Raw genomic sequence first — 23,853 nt, forward strand, 5'->3', positions numbered from 1 at the left:
ATAGAGAGAGAAGGGAGACTTCCGCGGGCAATATAGATTCGCGTTGGATGTACATCGCCGAAATCTGTGGCTTAGACTCCGGTCAAAATTATGAATAAAACATGAATATGGTCGGCTAGTTCAAATATTTTCATTCAGCTCCTCAGGGCAACTAATAAAAAGCACACACCAGTGACTAAACTAGTGTCAATGTCAAACAGTATTTCAACCGTAAATTTGTTCAGGAAAGAACAAAGCTACTCTTCAACATCATGTGGGATGTATTCGCGCATAAATGACCTGAGTTTTGCATATAAATGATCTCAATCTGTTAAGTGTATATATCGTATACTGGAAAGATTAAGACCAAGTCTCACAACTTTTATTCTGTGAGCTCTAGGGAGATTCTTTTGGTCTTACATGATACAATGAAGTACTTTAGTAATAAGTTATACTCATCACTCTTTTCAACTTTCAATACAAATCATCACTTTTCTTTACATGTATTAAAGTTTCAATAGGCCAAATGCAAAATCTGTTCTAATTTCATTGAAGAGAGCACAAAAACAAATTGAGCTCTGCGCTGTTCTTTTCAAGATAATTATATGTTATTTATCTATTTTTTCTTGATACCTCTGCCCTTATTTGACACTGGCAGATATTAAAGTTACTATCAAGTCTGCGAACGGTGTCGGCTTTTAATTTTCATCTCTTTGAAGAGCGTTCCTGTCGGAGGGATATAAAAGAAATTCAATTGAACAATTAGTCGCACTTTGATACAGCAGTAATATAATGGTAAAGTAATAGCAATATCAGAAGCAATTGCAAGACAAGATTGGAAGAATTGGTTCCACAATTTTTTCCAACTGTAATGCCGTTTGCTGTCTCATAGGACAACAGTGGGACGATGCAGGAGAAAAATAGCAGTCGTTAAACTATATTGAACATTTATTATTGTATTTACGGTCCCTATTAGGAAGTAGTTGTAGTTGGTGGTTGTAAGTACAAGAGCGCAAAGTTTGAAACGGAACAGCCTTTATCAGTTGTTGGCTGTTATAGGAAGTGATTTTGTTTTATCACTGGTCATTACAAGAGATAATTAAGAGCTGCCATTAAGTGCTGTCCTGCACTACTTTAATGAAGGCACTGTACTTTAAGTGTTTTTGTTTCTTGGCGCCATGCTAGCGCCTTGCGCCACCTCACTTCCACTTTTCGATTTCAACACGTGGCTCACGGGTTATTATTATCTCAGCGCCACCCGATTGATAGTCATAGGAGTTCATGATATATGGATCAAGTTTCAATTTTAGTGACCCAACTAAAATGATAATTATGGCAAAAGAGAAGTGCCTTGTAAGTTGAGTACCACCTAGTTGAGTTTTGTCATTAGCAAAGCTCCTCACACTAGAACTATAATTCATCAGCACTTCAGTATGAGCCTACAAATTAGTCTGCTATTGAGCCAGTTTAGTTGAAGAATTATTACTCAATTTTTTTCTTTTTTGTTCTGGAGGCTGAAGGTTTCTGTTGCCATTTAAAATTCCTTGCTACATCTTTCCATGATACATTTTAAATCAGATGTATATTCTTATTGAATAAGGCAAGAATAATAGATGACATCTGAGATCAGGTAGTTAACAAAACAAAGAAAACCACCCAAGTCTATGCCAAATGAGAATAAACAGAAATATTCCAAGATCTTCATAATACAACGAGCTATTTCCACAGTCCGTTGTTCCCAATGATGACCCATTTTTTTCTTTGAACAATGAAGAATTCCTGGATGAGCTGATGCAGAGAAATTAATTATTGTGTATAGTTGATAGGGAAGGGCCCAATGCATAGTGGGGAGGTGAGCTAGAGTGGAGGGGGGCTCATTCTGAGAGTGTGAGCTCATTTTGATTCGCTACGGGTGGTTCCGGACTGGTGGCGACGCCTGCTGACATTTAGAAACGACGCCATGGCAAAGCACCGCGGCGCCGGGCCGTGACGGAAGCCTCTTGTTGATTACAAAGCATACCACGTGGGCTCACAACTCCCTCCCCCCGCCTCAGCGCCACCATCTTACACAAACAGTAATAATTTTGTCTTGCTAGTGTAGCTCCTCCCCCACTTTGGAGAGCCTAATAGAGGCTAAGTATTAATTTGTACCAAGGAGTAACAATTTTTTCATAATAGCATTACATCACAATTCAATGATGACTCTATTGATATTGTGGGTTGATTTTGGAATGAGATGAATTATCAATGTCGTTATGATTCCAGTAATATATTATTGAGCTGGGGATATTTCAAACATATCGGACTGATTGATCAAAATCTTTATTACATAAAAAATGGGCTTGATTTGTTGTTGTTAATCTTTGTGACCAGAGTTACTCAATGATGAGAAATGATGTGATAATATTGTTTTTTCCTATTCTTGTTCTTGAATTTCTTTTAATTGAGAATCATCAATAATAATTATGTCGAACTAAGGTCAAATAAAGAAGTATGAAATACCCTTGTTTATTTTGAATTAGTTTCTTCGGTTTAGTTTTTGTTAGTCAAGGGAGTTTTGTTGGATCATCTGACACCTGAAGCCAGATTGGCGTATCTCTCTTACTTCCTCGTACTACCAGACCTCAACTGCTGATTGGTTGAACATTAACTTATAGACAGAGCATCTAACAATCTCATGAATCTATCAATAGACAATCAGTCTTCTCGCAGATTACGCCTGTCTTGGAGCGGGTGTTAAGAGAATTGACATGTTGAACCTGTCGTCTGCATCAATAAGATGTTTTAAAACTTATTAAGTAGTGGTAGAATTCATTCGCAGCTTGAATATAAAACGTTATCTATATCGATTGTCAAAATGGCTCAAGAAACGTTGACGTTCGACCTTAGAATTGCAGGACAGCGAATTCAACTTACAAGTAGTATATTAGTCTTGTGCTAAGTACAAGAAGAAAACACAACTTATTCAAGGTCCGAAGAAAAACAAGATTTCATATTCTGTATTATTAAACCTTGTCACTTGCTTGTGATGACATGTAGGCTTATCGTTCGTTTCTTACATAATCGTATACAGATTTTGACGAGATGGACAGGTGGAATGCTTTAATGAACAGTTCAAGAATAAACCCATTTGAGAAACAGGCTTTGGTACACTGACATGAGTAGCCCACAATTTCAAGTGGCGCTACACTAAAACTAGTTTTTACTGGAAAATATACTCGACATCTTTAATGAGTGAAAAACATCAAAAACTCATCTTAAGACTTAATCTTTGTTCCTAAACCTGAACACCTGCGTTCTCCCCCATGGGCAGAATAGCTCGATTATTATTTATTTATGTAAAAGGTGTCATTAACAACACATTATACCACGAGAAGCTTGACAAACTAAAACAGCTCTTCTTGAATTCCGCAGAGGCGCCTGTCTATCCAGTACTTTGTGCGCAGTAGCTGAATTAGATTGGGCGATTCATAGGAGATGCAATGGAGTCTTATTACAGTATAATTTGAATTATAATTTTAATTAGATTGAAATAATCAACCGGATACTGTATATCATTCCTTTGATTGTCAATTTGACAACAGCATCTAAGGTTGGTGAATAAATTACTATTATTCCTGTACACAGTCTTAGGTATTGAATCTGAAATTTTTATACTTCAATTTATAGTTATAAAAGAATATAATTATTGAAGCACAATTATAATATTATCCTCTTATATTTCCAAGGATCTATTTGAAAATATCCAAGAATCTGAACAAATAAGAGTGAGATGATTATCCCACGAAAAATAATTTTCGCAATAATTTTAATACATTAGAACTGAATTGTTTGATTGTCCCTGACCACGAATTATTTGTTAAAATTGTGAATTTTATACAGTTTATTGCTCAATTTTACAAACACAGTAACTGGAGGTAATTTTATATTTGATGATGGAATCGGAATCCATTTATGGATTTGTGTTGTCCACTTTACTGATTTACACAATCACAGAAAATCACTTTTTTTTAATACAAGTCGAAAAATGTCAAACGTCTCTTCAAATGTGTGTTTTATCCTTCTCGTCAATTTTACTACATCGTTATTCATAGTATTAGCTTAAAACAAAAGATTGATATAAGCTCATTGATTTTTTATAAACTAATAATTTCAACTTTGAAACTTGTGACTGATCGTGATTTTGAAGCTAAATATTCTAAAACAATACCTATAAACACAATTTGGCAATTCATTTCTTCCACTAGGTACAGATCTATAAAAGGGTTTCTAGCCACTTTCACCGTTCAGATAAACCAGCTCCAGGCTTGTTATTCAGATGACTGGATAGACCTGGAATCATGTGTACGTTCGGCTTCTGATAATAAACAACTTCAGTATAGATTTATACACAAATAGTAATAAATACGTTTGATTTATAAATGAATGTATACCATAAGAGGAGTGTTGGGATTAAATTGTGAGCAACTGATGTAAAAGTAGGACTAGATCTGAATCGTCCCTCAGTGTGAAGTAGCTGAACTAATAGTACATGCTTGATAATGATGGAAGTGAGTCTTTCGTTGAATAGAGAAGGAAGCTAGTTGAGAGCGGTGAGTTGGGTGGAGGGGTACCAAGTACATGAGGGGTGCGATAAGCAGGACTCTTTAGCATGTTATAGTGTCGCCAGGAATGTGATATTCCGGCAGTTTTACGCCAAGTACCATGCGATTCCAACATCCTGTATGCTCTTCCAACAAGTTTTGCAACACGGTGGCAATTTTCTTAATGACCAAAGTTACAATTTCTACCAGCTTACCCTCGTAGCACACACACACATTCCGCCGATATAGACACAAGTGGCAAAGATAACACCCAATACTCATAAACAGACGCCCACCATTTTGAAATTAATTGAATTTGTCAATTCTAATCGATTCTATTGATCTTATCTGTAAATAGAGACCGTAAAACAATTCGCATGCATGCATCACTGTTTATTGATGAATAAAGCGTCTCTTTCTGACTTTTATAAGGCTATGAATTAATATCACCTGCTCTCAATTGACTTCTTGCAGCAGGTTTGTATCAGAGAAATATTGCACCGGTGTATATAAGCGATAATTAGCTATTTGCAAGAAAAATGATTGATTAAATCAGATAAGTGTTGTCTATATTATCGGGGCTCCATCCTTCATGATCTACAATTATGAATTAAAAAAATAACTTGAAAAAATTTACAGAGTGATTTTTTTAAATTTCAACTCTACAAACTTATTCGATCCAATCTAACTCTACAAACTATGAGTAATAATTGAATTCAATTCAAATCAGTCCAACTCTACAAACTAATTCAATGAATTTTTAGAAACCAATCATGATGTTCATTTGGTTTTGATATGACTTTGAACCTTGAATGTAAGGTGTGAAGCTAGTTGAATCATTGAATCTTTCTCTATAATTTACTATCCATTATACATCTTTACTGCCCAAAAACCATATCCTTCACAAATAATTATCTAAGCTGGAATAGTATTTACAAGACAATTATAGGAATAGATAGTTAAAAATCAACTTATTATTCACTGAATGGGTTTTTCATGGGCGAAAATGAAATAGCATTGTCTTCAATAAATCAACTTTGGATTAACAAGACTCCTGAAATTGCATGACTGGGAGCTGCGTCATTCATTGATCCGCTTGTTAAAATATGCCTTGTTATAATTGACTTGATAGTAAGCGAAGTTTTACGATGCAGCATAGTTGGCAATAGCCGTATGACAGGTCTGTGTTGCAAATAATCACATAGCCAATTAACCCAACGAGTCCAATCTCAGTTATAATATCGCACTGGTTTTAAGACGCCAATATTAAGACCATCATAGGACCAGAAAGCACTGAGAGCTTCTAGATTTTTCATCTATGAAAGAATAAATAACGAGTAATTGACCACAGACGACCTTGCTTTGTTAGTTATGATGGTGATTGTTCGAAGTGCGCTTATTAAGTTCGATACAGACGGTTAAGCCTATTTAAATTAATTGTCAAAGGTGGACTTTGGCCTTTACATCTTTACTAGCAATTAGACAAAAATTATGTTATTTTATCACTAATAATATTGTTCCTTTTATAAACTTGAGCAATGTAAATAGGGAGAATTCCAGACATAACTCTTCACATTACTCATTTAATTGATTTTCAATAAGATCAGTAAAATGAAACTTTTATTAATTCTATGAATGTGTAATAGGTTTTTTTAGTTCTAAGCTAATCGACTATTCTTATAGTTCTTATTTTCAATAGCTTTTTAATTTTTAAATTTGAGGGAAGATGATAGAGAGAATTAAATTGTCAGGATAATGTGAGGATAAAAGTGTCAATCAAAATATACTTTTCTGAAATGAACATCAAATTCCGTCAGCATGTAGATCTATTTCTTCCATTGATGTCTTCTAGTTCTCCTAGACCTGAAAGATATAATACTAGTGTCATATTCAAACAAAAGAAGAAAACAGTCTAAGTCTTGCATGAAACTGCGGTTTTACAATCGTATACAATTTAATCGAATTTCATTCCTCATCAAATTATATCTCACATCGGATAAAATAAATATAATGTAATTTCTATTTATCCTATGGATGTATGAATTAAAAGTTCTTAGTTCTCAATGCATCAATAAACGAAAATAAAAGTGAAACTACTGCATAATTTTCCACTCCTAGACACTGAAAATTCAGGTATAAACGTAACAATATCCACAATCACGACTCAATCCTATCCTCTACAATTTAGAATGTTGGAGGAACATCTCAGAAAGTTCTCTAGGAAGGTAAAGGCCTAAGAACTTTCAATCTGTGAAACATTTTAAAAAGCGGAATAAAAGTCCTATCTATTTATTTATTCGTAAGTTACTATCTATTGTCATTATGACCTGAATTCCTATTACCATTTACGAATATCAAGTAAACAGCAAATAGCCAACTGTCGCTGTGCTAATCGTCGGCCACTCTTTCCATATCCAGACGAAAGCACCTTACCTTTCTTAGAAAACAGAAGTAAGCACTCGCGATCTTTATTGTTGTACGTTCGGGAAACTTGCACCGCTCGAAATATTCTCCCGGCTTACTCTGCAGCAGAGAATGCCATAAGTTGCGTTGTACGGGGAAGAATCTGCAGATATCCCAAGACAGAACAAAGCATAGTGACCATTTTCTAACACCTGTCAAGCCATTTCTCATGAGAGGCTAACCGTCAAGGAGGAGTTCAACGGATTGTTCTCATACATGGAATGACTAAGAGGTTTCTTATTGAGAGGTATATTATTATATTGACATTCTTGTCCGACTAATCCCAGTATGGCAATACTCTATACGTTTTATAATATACTGTTTTGTTTGTATCTTGCCGACAATATCCAAAGAATTGCCACAGTCTTAGAATTCACGAATCTCTTGTACTTCGACGACAATTGACTCTCAATGAAACTATTTCTCATAGTAGGCTATGGGTCAAATTCTCAAATGATCAATACTCATACAAAATGTCGAATACTGTATTTTCGTTTCTTATTTAGTTAGATTCACGATTTCTAATATTTATTAATTCAATATTCATTGTTAAGAACATTTCCCCAGCGAAGTAGGTTGATATCTTCTCAATCCTATTTCTTTGCATCTCTTTTTCCCAATTATTTATGAAATGAAAAATTGTATTATCGCTCTTTTTCTCACTATCATTCTTGTTTAATGGAGATGTCTCGAAGATTCAGAGTAACTTTCAATTCTTTTGTACTCGAGATACCTGAGGGAAAGCAATAATTTCTCCATACAATATCTGGCAATTTATATTATTTTTTCTGCATATAATGGGAAGATAGGGGACTACCCTTTAAGGCCCGGTTTCTATAATTCAATATAGATTCAATAAGTGTCCTAGGAACCGGGTCCAGGTACAATTGTTGCATATTATTGATGTCCTAATTCCGCGTAGTAGTTCCTCATGCGGTCAGACCTATATCCCCTATAATAGTCATTTCTTCATATGATCAGACATATACATGTATATTCTATATCAGTAATTATAATAAATTCAATCAACAATAAATTCCAATCACAATTCAAAAGATACAAATTGCTTCCTTCCAAGTCAGAAAGTGTGCTGTATTGAAACTAATCCCATGTATTCTGCTTTTGAGCTGAAGCGTCCTATTTTATCAGCCAATAACTGCCGCTCTCACGTGTGAACTGAGAGAGCTGTTTGCCACTTTGAAGGATCGGCCAGTGCACGTGTACGCCTTTCCATACCAGTAGCGTTAATCTGGCATTAGAACTAGAGTGCAATCAATCTTTTCGGCTCACATATTAATGGTTACGAGATTCGCCCTGCAGTCAATTCAGAGCACGATTTCCAAGTGAGCAGAATCGCGTTTTTCTCGGCTTGTAGCTGCCGGAAAAAAGAGAAGAAATGGGCAGATGAACCTTGCTGCCCGAATTTACGATGTGTGCTGTTTGAAATTGTGCACCTCGGGCTGGTTGCTCGCCTAATAGATATCTTGCGACCGTAAATATGTTGAGAGACGTATGTCGCGGTGGGCCTGTTACACTATAGGAGGTCCTCACTTCTACTTGCAGTTAGGCGCTCTTGAAACGTCGCGTTTTGCACCTTCCGGTTTGCACGGCGAAAGGTCGGTTGACGACGTCGTCCTGTCTGAAGTGGCGAACGACCGCGATGCGATAAACCAGTCACCCGGCTTGTCTTGAATTGCCTCGCGGCCATTTCACCGATAAATAAATAATAAGAGTCCCACCGGCTTGTCACCTCTCACCTGAGTTAGTGCACTAACAGGGCTTCCTCCCCCCAACCCTTCTAACAGACCACTCTATTCATCAGCCTATTTTAAACCAGTCGCCAAGAAGCCCTTCTCGTAGATCACGATTGTTTTCTCACCTGTCAAAAGCTCACCGCTGCCTATTAGAGGCTATTCAACGTTGCTTTTAAACCGTAATAAAAGCTCCATTACGTTCATGTTTCATCGATGAGTTCATGTCAGTAAATGATCGACAGTGCAAGTTTCCGTCAGTTTTTACAATTCAATTTATTTCTATTGATAAGCTGTCTGAATTCAATACAGCAATAAATTGAGGTTTGCGGTGGATTGTTATATCTTTGGAAATCGAATAACGCCAGAGTAAAACGTTACGACAGAATAACGTAATAGATTTTGTGATATTGTTGAGAATCTTTATCTATTCAATTATGACTGTTTGTCAATTAAGACTAATGTGTCAATCGACAAACTCTCTTCATGTCTTTAATTTTGATCTTGAGAGTCTTGTTTTTATAAATGTGTAATTTTAACTCACATAATATTTTATGTGAGGTATACAATATAACATTGTGCATCTTGCAATGCATTGATCCTCAGTGAACCCTAGTATAAACATTGATTCAGCCTATAACAATGAAATGTATTGTATAAGATGAACATATAAGTATGATACACATATATATAAGTGCAGTTTTATATTGAAAGTTTCTAACCAACCGAGCTATGAAAAAAGCCTTGTTGGTGGTGGAGGATGATGGTGGGAGAATTGGTGTGGTCAAGAGGAAGGAGTCAGACTGCCATTGCGCATGGAATTAAGAAATGGACGCTGGTTGGATAGAGACGTCCCGACGCCGTGGTATCCACGCATGCGTGACTTGCTTCCGGGTGACGCCCCCGATTCGCTCGGAGGACGACCGGCGACCAGGCCTATCCTCATGCAGCTCAATAAAAAGTCACATGCAGTAGTTCACCTTCGTTTGCAGACAAGCTGATCAAACAAGAAGCTGGTGTTGATGTTGAGATTGATGTGTCCATAGACTGTTCGATGATGAATTATTGCAAGATGCGATCACCGACAAAGAACATGGATTACGACATCCCTTGTTCTCACTTTGAAACAACTTAATACAATAACGTGGAATGGCGAGTGCTGTTGACAAAGGCCATAAAACACGATCATTTTTAACCGATTCATAATCGATGATCCTTTATTCATTATATGGAATTTTCCTCTTCTCCCATTGTTCCCCTGATGGAGAGCAATCTCATTATCCTCATTTTTCAAGAAATAGTTTTTAGGGAAGAAGAGATCCTTTACAGATCACTACAAACTTGAATCTATTATTCCTCATACGGTAATCAAGGAATAGGCCTGAATGATTTTTAATATCTCAGAACTTCGTTATTGATCCATAAGTTCACATAATAATACATGAACAATTACAATATTGAAACACAATAGAATACATCAAGTACACTTTTATTTTAACTATGTAAGTTTCCATACTTTCAGTAGCCCTGAAAATAAGAGTGAGTAAAATTACAATAATATTAACATACAAAACAAACAATCCCAAAGGTAAAAATTACCTGTTCGAGGAATTACCTGATGATGAAAAGTCTTGTCCTTTCATAATTTTTATTCAGTGTCAAGTAGGCCTATTAAAGATTTATCTTTCATCGAGTTACAAAATTGTATGATACTATGATATTGGCTCATGGCCAGGTGTCCAAGAGTTGAGGTTTGAGCAAATGTGCTGATTCACATAATTTATACATAACACGTATGATAGATACTATTACAAAATAATATAATATGAATTGAACAGACAAAATTGTAAAAAACGGCCAATCTTAACACCTCGCTAGTGATCCGTGTAATTGGAACCACGTTTGAAAGTATGCAAACTGTTTAATGTAATTGATTCGTATTAGGAATATTTGTAATCATTTCAAAGCAGAAATTTGACAGCGGGTATAAATCTTTATTTCAAATCAATATTTAATCAGTGGAACGGATTACCAGCAGCATTATGAGGTACAACATGACAACATAAATCAAAGTGTTGTGGGAACAAAAATTGGAATGGTCAGAGTTTCCACCAGATCCGCCGATATAAGTCAGATAACTAATTGGAGTATTTTTCAAAATATGTTCTGACTTTCGTCTGGTTCGAGACGAATCCAATTTGTGAATCTATTGATTATGGCCTGCTGAATGGCCGAGAGTAGCGAGTAGCGGTGGTCGCTGCTTAGAGTTCTTTTGCTGTTGCGGACCCTCGATATGTTTGTCTAAATTATCGGTTCCGAAAGTTTGATGGCTGGTTCTCTAACTGCCAGTAATTGAAATCATGATTAGAAAATAGTCCAATCTGTTCTCGAGGGCGATATTCTGTTTGATTGTCGATTTTGAGTAGAGAAAAAGTGATAACCGGTTTCTCATGTTTGTTACAGTTGTAGCATGTAGATGTGGATGGGGTCTTTGCTTGTTAGCTGTGCTATCTATGACTATCAAGATGTATAGATATAATATTTTGGGAGATAGGCGGCGGCCGGAAGTGTCCGCTCGAGTAATGAAGAAATGGATCTTCATCTTTGCGAGCGGTCTGTCTTAAATAAATTAGGGTAGCCTTGTTAGTGCGAGCAATCTGTAACGCTCCATTTAGTTTCCGTCTGTTATTTTCAAATCGGTACAAACCTGGTTAGGCATTAATGGGCTATTCAAGAGAGAGAAGTATACCCTCAGGCCACTACGTCGAACAATGAACCATGAAAAATATATATCTTCTCATAAAGGTGTTGAATCAAAGCAAGAAACTTGTAATTCTTAACCGGTTTGAATTTGGCCGGTATAGAGAAATCTCATCAAGCTCTTGATAATTCAGGAGGTGGTCGTTTCAAACAGTTGTTGGATGCTTAATAGATCATAATTAAAAGCTTTTATTGATTTTTTCATCAGCTTGTAAGATCTTTAATAGTACTCAAGCGATATTTAATGACCGCAGTCGTTTCAAGATTTTGGAGGGCATAAAACGTTCAAGCATGTTTTATCTTGTTGTAAATATTGAAATGAATGTTCGTTGGATGAATACTTCAGCTCTTTAGCGTAACTGTACATGATCAAAATATCAGATTCTGCTATGTTTTTATGATCGCAGAAGAAAATGGCAGTTAACGTTATCATTGAGGCCCCATATTTTTATGTTCAACTCTCTAATTATCCTGAACTTCCCAAAAATTGGAGTTGGTATTAATGTTATAGAATAATTGAATTAAGTGGAATAGATAATGAAACTTTTTACAGAAAGAGCATCCACTTTTTTGGATACAACCTACCATTTGGAAATACTAAAGTTCACTGGAGAACTGCTGGACAATTTTTCCAATTAGAAATTATTACTTTGATTTGATTGGATTATAGAGATAAACTAAAAACTATTTGATCCATCACTCTGATTTAATTCAAATTCAATCATGAATCATGCAAATACAATGTTTTAGTCCCATTACTGAAATAACATATCACACGTTATTCTCCTACCGAACTGTTTGGAACTAATTTCGTCGTTATCCATAACTAATAGGCTACATGACAGTGTGAGATTTGATATGCGATCAAAGGGATGCTTCTAATCCACTATTGTAATAACCCGCTATGGAACATTCACCACCCCTGTACAATATCTCTTTTAAATTCGTGTTTCCATGACAGGAGATAAATTCTATACATAAAACTTTTCTCATCAGCTTCTTATAAGTGAGTTTATTCTGTAGATTTTTCTCAAACATGATGTAATGGCTTAGCGATAGAAATCTGTAACTAGTAAACATGGCTTCTATTGTAGACTGTACATATTAAAGTATACAAAGTAGACTGTATATAAAGTAGACTGTACATATTAAAGTATCAATCCAATTGAAGTATTCAACTGTATTATTGAAGACCAAATGAATGGAAATTGAAATGCATTAATTGATTTTGCAGACATCTTTCGGTTCAAGCAGTTTCTCAGAGCTGCTGACAGCTCCATATCCAGACGAATCAGCCGGCTCTCTAGCCGAAGAGCTCGACCCCTTCCAGGACGTGTTCTCAGGCAACAACGGACAGGAGGGAGCAGACAGCGTGCCCCTGCCCAGCTTCCAGGAGACCTACTCCAGTCTTGGCTTCAAGATGGATGACGAGTGCTTTGGGTACCCGGGCCAAGCCGCCCCCAGCCCAGGGGGGCACTTCGAGACCTACCACCCCCACCACCAGCACCATCACCCCCACCACCCCCACCATCACCACCCCCACCATCACCATCATCAGCCGCAGCCGCAGCCGCAACCGCCGTATCCGCCGGCCAACACTCCCGCACCCGCCGCCGCCAACACCCCTGTGCCGCATCCACATCCCCACCCTCACCCGCACTATTACCCGCCGCACCAGCACTTCGAGCCTTCGCCGCCACAGGACTCCTACTCGCTGCCCCACTTCCCCACCCCCACTGCCGCCGAGCTCGCCGTCAACACCGCTCTTGGCTCCAGGCAGAGGCGAGCCTCCCTACCGCTCCAGAGATCAGAGTCCACCAGGTCAGCATAATTATCATTCATTCTACATACCTTTATTGATATTTAAGATTGTATTATAACATCAAGGAATATCAAAACAGCACACCTATCTATTTATTATTTCTATGATTTTCTTCTGAAATACATTATTATAGAATAAGCTTAGCAGTAAATGAAAACCATGGAAAAATTAAATAATCATCTCAAACAATATGAGGTCTACTGCCACGAAGACCCTACATAATTATTATTAAGCTACTATTACTAAGACAACTTGAGCTACAGAAGTTCATCTATGAGAATACTTGATATTATAATACTACTTCCTACCTATTTCTCAGCTACTACATTGCTCTGCTAACAGTTCATATCAATACTGTAATGGATGGTGGAGCTGACAATTTATTGATGCAAATACGGCGATTCATTCAAGAGCAGAGTAACTTCCATGACTGAGTTAATTTTTCGACAATTTGGCAGCAACGTTACAGTGTTCTGATGTGCTCCGTATTGCAAAACGTTGTCGTCAAGCACTGAATACATGTGTGTGTGTGTGTGTGTGTGTGTGTGTGTGTGTGTGTGTGTGTGTGTGTGTGTGTGTGTGTGTGTGTGTGTTTGTGTGTGAGCACAGGAAGTCAAGTGATCCAACCGGTGGAGATGAGTGCTGCTGAAAAAGTGAAGAGGTATGAACAAGATTGACAGCTCGAGACGTTTAATTATGTTATTCGGCTTTTGAAGACGTGAGCGGCTGTCATTTTTTCAGCGCGGCCAATATTGGAGAAGTGTCGCACTCGATTGCGTCTGTGAAGACGACGCCGTGCATTAAAACAATCACGACCTTCGGCAATGGTTTATCATTAACGATAAAAACCGAACAGAAATGCCGTTCGACGTGGAGCAGATGCTTGGTTATTAGGAAATAGACGTTGGTTGGAAAAAGCAGGATGAGTAAAGAGTTGGAGGCAGGCCGTGTTGGATTCATGGAGGAATACCGAGACGTAGCAATGGAATGTGCGATTTACGTGCCTCCAACAATTCCTTGTTCTTCTTAGTTGCTCAATCTATATCATTCTTTCTTTACTGATCTACTTAATCCACGTCATTTATCCTCCTTATCTCTTATTACTTCTCTATCATTCCTTATTTCCTCAAACTCGGAGAATCGGATTTTCTTGAGAGTCGTTTTAACCAACATCTGCCTCTAATGTACTTGATGGATTAGGATTTGCTATTAATTTATGTTTTGCTTTCGTGCCATGCCCCTAATTATATTTCCCGCCGTTAGCCTTTTCAACTAGGTTTTTCAGAAATCATTGGATAGGAACTGAATCAGTTAATTGGTTGGGAACCCTGGTTACCAAATATTGTAACTAACGTTGTCTGGAGTATGAATTTTACATACTAAATTTTCTAAGAAAACTATATCTGGAAATTTTTGTGATTGTATGACCTGATAAATGTGGATCTAGAGAATAAATTCCTTAGAAGGATTTGATAAATTGTGTAAATTTCAATTCCAAAAAAACTTGTACTCCAGCGAGACGTAATTTATCAATAATAATTGATTAAGATGAATTTTCAAGCTGAAATTTTGGAGTTATTCAAGTTCATAACTCAAATTTCTACATAATTCTCCGATATTTCGACTGGGAACTCCCTTCGAATTCGTATGTGAGAATAGAACAGAACTTACAAAAATGTATGATGGACGATGGTACATCGTGGCACTTTTTCCTAGTTTAATCTTGAATATGAACATTTTTCTACAGCAACTGAGAGGCAAACAATGGAATATTTTCGTTGCCATCAGACTAACAAGCTAGAAAAGTCAAAACTGTAGAACTAGAGAATAGAATAGTCAAGCATACCAGAGCCGCGAGCAGGTTTAAACTGGAGACCATGTTCTATTGCCTTCCGGTCGTAGAAAATCTCCACTTCACTGGTGAAAACTCAGCCAGGGACTTGGCGCAGTCCCCAGTTGTAAAGAAGGCCTACAAGTCACGTTTATTAGCATAAATTCAAGATGGACATGCCCACCCGGCACAGTGGATACAAATAATAAGATTATAAATCCTCTTAGTCTATTTATTATTCGTAGGAGCAGCGCAGTCCGGCTAATGTACTTACTTGAGATTCTCCACAAATCCCCGAGTCGAGATGTGAGCTCCAACAGCAGCATCATCATCTCTGGCCCAAACTTGCTACTACACGCACCGATGCATTTTACCGCTCCTAGGCCCACTAACGAAACACAACTCCGAACTTTTATTCTAGCTTCTTCCTGTCAGATACCCAGCTGGCATATTACTGGAGATTATAGTTTTTGGCATCAAAAGCTATGAGTCAGCTTCTGAAATATTAGTCATCGTGGAAACCTTGTGAAACTTTAGACGACTCTGATTCATTTTTGTCCTGATTGGACTGAGTTCTGTCTACTTAAGAATCACAAGTTTTTGTACTTGAGAGAATACATTCAGCCTAACTCCAGCCTAACTCAGGCAGAAGTATCTTAAAACATCATCTAATATATGAACATTGAGGAAGCAAATTAAATTAATAAAATATTCCCAATTACTGATGGTGGAATAGAATAAGCTAGCCTATGGTCTGAACTCATTCCATTACAAAGTTTCACTTTGATCTTGGATGAAAAAGTGATTTTTTTAAGTTAGATCAATAAAAGTAGGCCTACCTTACTAGAATACTTTTACTAGATCTATTCAAGATGTGCAACATTTTGTTTTGTGTGTTGAATGCAGCAGTAGCAGTAGTGAGTCACCAAAACTGCGACTGGGTCTGAACATATCACCGGCCTCCTCATCACCACCTCCACGCGCCTCCAAGCAACCGCCCCCACCACCGCCCTCCGCCTCGCAGCCGCCTCCGGCCCCCGGGGTCACCCCTCCCTCTCCATCCCAGCTATGCGCTGTCTGTGGTGACACGGCTGCCTGTCAGCACTACGGTGTCAGAACCTGCGAAGGATGCAAGGGTATGTCCGTCCTACTTCCTCATACATTTCTAGTGAGGTTCACATCAAACTGTCAGCATTGACATATAACATGAATGCTTTGCAGCATCCAAATAGTGCTGAAATTATGAAGAGGACTTATTACCGTAAATTATACTTCTTACGATGTTTCCTTTCCCACTGCATTTAATTTGTGAAGAAATCTCATTTGTGATTTTATGGAAGCCAACTTGATATTAAACAATTGAATAATCATCATAATATGAATGATTGCGATAGCTAGTGTCAATCCCACTTTTAAAATTATTCTTTGATAACTGTTTCGATGAATTTGATTCATTGTTATGTATCAAGCTCGAATCCCATTCCGTCTAGCAGTTTATTCTACTTTATCATACTTCATTGAGTCAATGATCTACATTGAGGTAGCTCTGTAAACATCAAATGGCATACGCAATAGAAATAGATACGAGTATAATTTTTATAACTACTCTTAATATTGTCTTAATTTCACTTAACCAAAACAAAGATGAAGTGAAATGCTATCAGTATCTCTCTTATTGACAACATCTTCAATTCTTTTCAAGAGTAGATAATTATATAGTGAAGTATTATTGATAATCTTGATTACTTTAATTCTTCCTAATATCATATTTTTGTTCTCTTGGTTGATTCTCATTGTCTTTTCATCTAAAGCAGCAGAGACAAGACATAAGTTTGTGCTTATCTTCTATATATATAAAAGCGAAATGGCACTCACTCACTGACTGACTCACTCACTCACTCACTCACTCACTCACTCGACCAAAAACGTTCAAATTTGGTAGGTATGTTCAGTTGGCCCTTTAGAGGCGCACTAAGAAATCTTTTGGCAATATTTTAACTCTAAGGGTTGTTTTTAAGGGTTTAAAGTTCGCCTTTTAGCATGTATATTCTTCTTCTCCCAATCTCTTAATTATAATTGAAATTTCCATATCATATGTTACTATAGAACTATAATCTAGATAGAGTACCTCTTCGAAACAGTTGTTAACTGGTAACTAAATTAATAATTTTGTTAGGTTGGCACCAAGTTGAAGATTGAAATGCATTTATCGCGGAAAAATTATTGGGCACTGCTACTTTAATCAGAGCTATTCCTGGGAATATTATATTACTAGCCGTCAGGCTCGCTTCGATCGCAATATCTGTTTAGCCAGACTTTAGTCTGGATCCCAGACTGGATCGTCCTAACATATGAATAGCATAAAAATGCTTAAACGAAAAATGAAGGCGAGCGAAGCGAGCCTGCTGATCTTATCTTTGGACGATCCAGTCGGGGGTCCAGGGGGTGGAGCCCCCTGGCTAGACGGATATGGTGAGCGAAGCGAGCCTGACGGCTAGTTTGAATATAAAAGTAATAACTTACTCTTATCAGCTATTAATAGCTGAAATAAGTAGGCCTATAGGTATAAGATAAGTATAGAATGAGCTGATTCGAGTCATAACGTTCATACTGTGATGAATTTTTTAAATAGACCTCATGAAAAGAGAGAAAAATTGTGATTACCTTTTAAAATGAAAGAATTTGCTAAAGGAATAGTTAGCGACCGAGCGATAACATTTACTTATCAGTAACTGTATATTAGATAAGAGTACCGTTCTGTACCGAATATTTTCTAGAAAAATTATTCAATAAAATTATAATTATTCTGCAAATAAAGCAAGAAATATTTATGAATTGCTCACTGATTTTGAGGTTACACTTTGTTTACTATCGATCAGATGTTTTTAAAACAGTTCGAACGCAGCTGACTGATTCAAAGTATTGTCAAATGTCATGCTGGCTTCACGCAAGATATAATACCATTTCTAAAAATTATAAAACTATCAATAAAGGACCAAGAATTTCGAATAAAAAAATAAAATGTATGTATTATCGTTGAAATTATTTATTATTTAAGAAATTATATTATATGTCAGGTCTTATTGTAACTAACTAGGTCATAGCATGAACAGTATATTATTGATAAAACGGCAGAAATTAATTATAACAGTCTCAAACATAATAAAATTTGTATAAGAATATTAATTTATTAATGATTAATTCAACTGAACCACATGGTAATTAAATCTCTTTGGCAAGCCTAAGCCAATCATAGTGCATAGAAATAGCACCAAAAAGGTGATCGTTTGAAAGCAACACATGTTAATCTACTATCAGACAACAAACCTGCCTTATCATATATGCTAGTACATGTACATTGTATGAGAGGAACTATGTCTAGAAGATTAAGCAGTTTTAAGAATTATATAAGTTGAATTATTATTGTAATTAAAGGAATTATATTCTACTGCCTGCCACTGACGTCACGTCTACGTCACAATCGTTCTACCAATGGCAAATTTTCATGCAAATTATTACATCGAGATTCTCAGAAGAAAGGTCTAGCCAAGAAGCTTAGAGAAAAAAGACAGCACTTCCCTTTTGAAATCCTCACCGTTCAGATCTCTTTATAGTTACCAAGACCTATTTGTAAAATTTTCGTTCGATTTTATATGTTTCATTTGTGAGCCGATATCTTAGGCTAATCTATTTGTTATTTGTAAATTTATTTTCATCAATCGATAAATTTAAAAGTTTAAAGTTAAATCATCCCTTAATTAAGTTGGTGAAGGAGATATTAAATTAAAATTCCCCACGTGCTGAAACCGAAGCCTGGACCCGCTGCTGATCAAGCGATTTTTGATCTAAAGAAGAAAACCACGACCACCAAGGAATTTCACGTGAGTTATAAGTTTAAAGGGGCCCCAATCTACGCTTCGAAAATATTTCAGTGCAGAAAGATATAAAATTTTCTTCGTTAAATTATTGGCCACGCCGACAAGCGCTTTAGCATTTAAGAGCCTAGAATTTATCCATATAGAATTTCTAAGAATTTGTAGTTGATTAGCTATCCTCCGCTGCCAGAACCACGACCCCGAGCATTTTAAAAATATTTTATAATTCATTTTTTCACTATTTTTTCAAAACTGTTAAATTTTATCAATTGTAAAATTCTGTCGAATCACGCATGGTATCATGCAAGCACAAGAAAATTTTTAACTATTCTGTTAATGCTAAATTATTATCAACCTGTAAATCAAATTCTGAATCTGCACTGTATGATCATATATTTTATTATAATATATTTCAGTTTTGTTAATTTGCTTTCTGAGTTCGATTATTTCTTAAGCCTGTCAATTATTGTGTCTGATACGTTCTATATCATCAAGAACCGATCGAATACGATCATTGGAATAATTGAATTAAGCTGGATATTGGAACAGGTCTAAGTGGATGTAGTGAGTGGGGTCAGATCGAGATATTTATTCTTTGTCCTTACCTGCTCATATATCAGCTTTTATCTGTTACCTACCTCGACTTCGGAGCGAACACATCAATTGTACAGCAGATGCAGCCAGAGATCATATAAATTCCTACAATAGAGCTTAAAACCCGACAAGACTCTGTTCTCGAAGTATATTCTGAACGATATTTGGTCCAAATACCGTATTTTAATCCTTCAGAACTTACTACACAAGTGCAAACTCAAATTCAAATATTCTTTATTCCAGAAAATGAATTTATTTATTTATTCATATATAAATACAATCCAGGTAAATACAGCAGGCATTCGCCCAAAACTGCTCTAAACCTTAATTTGGAATACCATATCATATTAAATACAATTATTAAAATAATATTGTAATAGAAACACAAACTATGTTTTGTCTCTCCTTTCGATGAATAGCAGTAAAATAGTAGGACAAATCTAGTTATATATTATCCAATCTATTATCTCTATTTACTTATGGTTTGCATTATTTTCAGAAAAATGTATATTCTAATAACAATAGAGTTGATGTAAATTGTGATCGATATCAGGTTTCTTCAAGAGGACGGTGCAGAAGGGCTCGAAGTATGTGTGCCTGGCGGAGAAGGCGTGCCCAGTGGACAAGCGACGCCGCAACCGCTGCCAGTTCTGCCGCTTCCAGAAGTGCCTGGTGGTGGGCATGGTGAAGGAGGTGGTCCGCACCGACTCGCTCAAGGGTCGCCGCGGTCGACTGCCGTCCAAGCCAAAGTCGCCGCAGGAGTCGCCTCCCAGTCCGCCCGTCAGCCTCATCACAGCCCTCGTTCGCGCCCACGTCGACACCAGTCCCGATCTCGCCTCTCTCGACTACTCCCAGGTTAGACATCAAGCAATAATCATATCGTCAATAATCATACTCAGTGACTATAATAATAGCAACTACGCTTCAGAAAAGCTGTTCTGTTACTTAGCAGTATTTTGGTTTTGTAGAGCCTCCTGCTCACGCCAGTGATATGAGACCTTTCATAAATATACGCATTCTATGCGGCTGTGTTACAACTATGGGACAAGAGTCCTTTCATAAGTAAAAGATGAAGCTTCGTATTGAGAATTGATTTTTGATGTTTTTTTAAAAATGGCTGAAAATGTGCCATGAGGCCTCTCATAAAATAATAAGCTATTCGAATATCCAGGGCTACTCTTTTAAATCATAAAATAGAACGAATATACCGTTATAGGAGTGCCCTCTTTCTATAAAAAAATTTTTTTATCATAAAAGGTACTGTATTCGTTTTCTTTAATCATTATGATGATTTGGGTAACCAGCCCAACGGCTGTTAATCGAAGAGAGAGAGAGAATCATTATAATAGATACACTATTACATTACATGATTATAAAAATTAATAGTGAAGGGAGATTTGGAACGATAAGGCAAATTCGATACTACCAAGTCGGGAAAGAATCATTCCACCCAGCGTCTTCCACTTCAGGATGTCGAGAGCTTAGATGTAGAGCTAGTAGTAATAATGTAGTGCTGTATGTGAGGAAATATTGTTACGTAGATTCATGTTTCCTTATGTAGTATTAATAGTGTGTTTCAATAGATTGGACTGAATTGAATTGAATTCATTAACACAGCAGACGTGAACAAATATCAATCATGATTTGAGAATTTCGTTTGGAATAAATTCATTAGAATCAATCATTGATTGTTAAAGAACTAGTTAACATGCTAACAAGGACAGAGAAAGTAGAAATTCAAATGATACCTCATCAATTATAATAACATAGAAATAAAATGAAATATTTTCTTATAATAGAATAAAAAATGAAAATAGAAGAAAAAACAGATGGAACAATTCTATAAATGTTCAACTCCTATTATAACATTACTGTATTGCAATCACTGTACTTATTCTTAACTTCCTTGATAGGACAATAAAGAACTAGCCGACTAATACTATAATTAATTATCAAGCGATTCAGAATGGAAATTCCATGTTTCTTTTGCGATAGTGAGATATACGGTTTTATATCTCCGCCTTGATCCGTATTAATGTACTCGGAATTAAGATATTTTATCAACGATAACAGTAACTCTCAATAATGTTTGACAGTTTGAAAAGTGCACTAAACTATCTCATTATGATAATTGAGTTGGGAACGCTCTATTATTATCGTGCACTTGAAGCCAACCTAATTTATTGTAATATTTTATCCACATGGCCTACCCACTAGGCTTGCATGGAGCACTTTTCAACATAGTTGTATTAAGAAAAATATTGTTTACTTTTATATTGCAGTCAAATTCGTAGTTTAAATAGTTTGAAATTATTCTCGGAATTTCAATACTACAGTAACAACCATCTTATCGTTAATCAGCAATTTACATCGTTTGCAATTATAAAAGCTATATTGGGTATTGAAATTTCGAGTTATTATGCTTCCATGAATTTACAACCCAAGTCTTAAAGCTGTTCTAAGTTGCAAGATTAAAACTTGGAATTCTAATTGAAATGGGCTGTTAATGGATTCATCCTAATATTATCATCTAACAATATACTATAATCTGCCTCGGATCATTCATTACTCAGTGAGATGAATCAAGTTGCTCCAATCAAGCTCTGGCAATCAATGCCAGTAGTGAAAGATCAATACCGGTAAATCCCGAATGGCTTTTCAAGAACTATTCCTGAACCAACTTACTCTTACAAAAATATATTCAGTTGAAATAGATAAGGTTACAAAAATAAAGCACTTGGGATCGTCCAATCAACAACTTGTAATTCTGCCTTAATCTGCATAATCTGTTACTTTTTATTGGTCCTTCCCAACTTCCCAGTTTAATATTATATCCGATCTACTCTAATTGAATCAATTGAATTTCTCTTTTGTAATTTTCAGCTTTTTCACACCATACAGTAGAGAGTAGGCTGCCACAGTTTATGAAAACAGCATAACCTTGAACTGTACTTGAGACTTGAAAATGGAAGAGTTAAAGAATGAAATAGTGACTTGGGTTCAATTACCAATAGTCGTGGTCGATAGTTTTGCTCACCTTTATTTTCAATGAATAACGTGACTGAATTCCAAGTTTTTCTTAATGGTAAAAGGAATGGAGGACTTTTGAACGTTTGGAAAATAATCATATTCCAAGATTGATTTTCTCAAACAACTACTTTGATTGATTTATGTCGTTCCATATCTCTTGATTTTATTTTATTAGATTTTTTCTCTTCCCTTGGAGAACTGCAAGTATATATATATTATGTCTTTAACAGTTGCGTTCAGCAGGATTCGATTTGATTGCAAATGGTAATTAGGTCTAGTAGCTTATACTGTATTCACTCTTGATATTACCAGTATCTTTTTTATAGAACTATACATCTTTGAATGAAAGGATTTCCACGTAAACTCCAATCTCAATAAAACAGTATTAAAGCCAATTTTCTATTCATAAATTCAATATATAGATAGGCTACTTTTGAGACTTGTTCGTAGTGTAAAGCTTCGATATTAAATAATACTAATGAGAATCGCCTCAATCCCATAACAAAAATTTCCAGATCAAAGTCAATAAGCTTTTCTCTGATTTTGTAATAGTATTCGATTGAGTTGTTTTAAATTGACAATCAAGAATTGTAAGATTTCATCCCAATTCAACCTCCAACGAATTAGAATCATCTTTCAAGTATGCATCTCAATCATATTTATTCGATAACTCATATCCGGTAAAACTGCAAACTATATCGACATGCATTCATAATTAATGTGAATAGATTGCATAAACATAAACTATTCCATATCCATAACGGCTATTCTGCATATAATTATCTCTCACTAATCAATCAGAATCATTAATTTTATCTAAACCATGATTGAAGAGTTATAATCTAAACTAGTCATTATTGAAGAGTTTACCAAAATTAATATCATCCCATACATTACTGATTGTGTTTTGTGGATACCAGTTCAATTCATTTCGTTTATGCTATAAATATGAATCAATTCCGAACTTCTTTTGCTTCAAATGACATCAAGTATAATAGGTAGAATTTATTGATCAATACAATCTAGTTGGCTTTTCTTTTCTATTCAGTCATTGATATAGCCTCCAACAGAGTAGTTGTAGTTAGTTTCAATTTGTTGAATGGAATTTTAGAAAGCGTCTGGAGGGACAAGGGAGGGTGATCGATGAAGTGGGATTGATTTATGA

The 23,853-nt window shown here is 36.2% G+C and overlaps 1 protein-coding gene across 4 annotated transcripts in view; it reads left to right on the forward strand.

Moving 5' to 3' along the window:
* Positions 1-23,853, forward strand: part of LOC111048087 (probable nuclear hormone receptor HR38) — an 81,058-nt gene that overhangs the window by 44,099 nt on the left and 13,106 nt on the right. For 3 of the 4 annotated variants that reach the window (XM_039424332.1, XM_039424334.1, XM_039424335.1), the window contains 3 exons: positions 12,771-13,357; positions 16,096-16,325; positions 20,212-20,513. In XM_039424332.1, coding sequence (XP_039280266.1) covers positions 12,771-13,357; positions 16,096-16,325; positions 20,212-20,513 — 1,119 coding nt within the window. The remainder of the gene's footprint in view (positions 1-12,770; positions 13,358-16,095; positions 16,326-20,211; positions 20,514-23,853) is intronic. The other variant, XM_039424333.1, reaches the window with a different exon arrangement.

The sequence above is a fragment of the Nilaparvata lugens genome, chromosome 3 (assembly GCF_014356525.2).
Source record: "Nilaparvata lugens isolate BPH chromosome 3, ASM1435652v1, whole genome shotgun sequence".
NCBI lineage: Eukaryota > Metazoa > Arthropoda > Insecta > Hemiptera > Delphacidae > Nilaparvata > Nilaparvata lugens.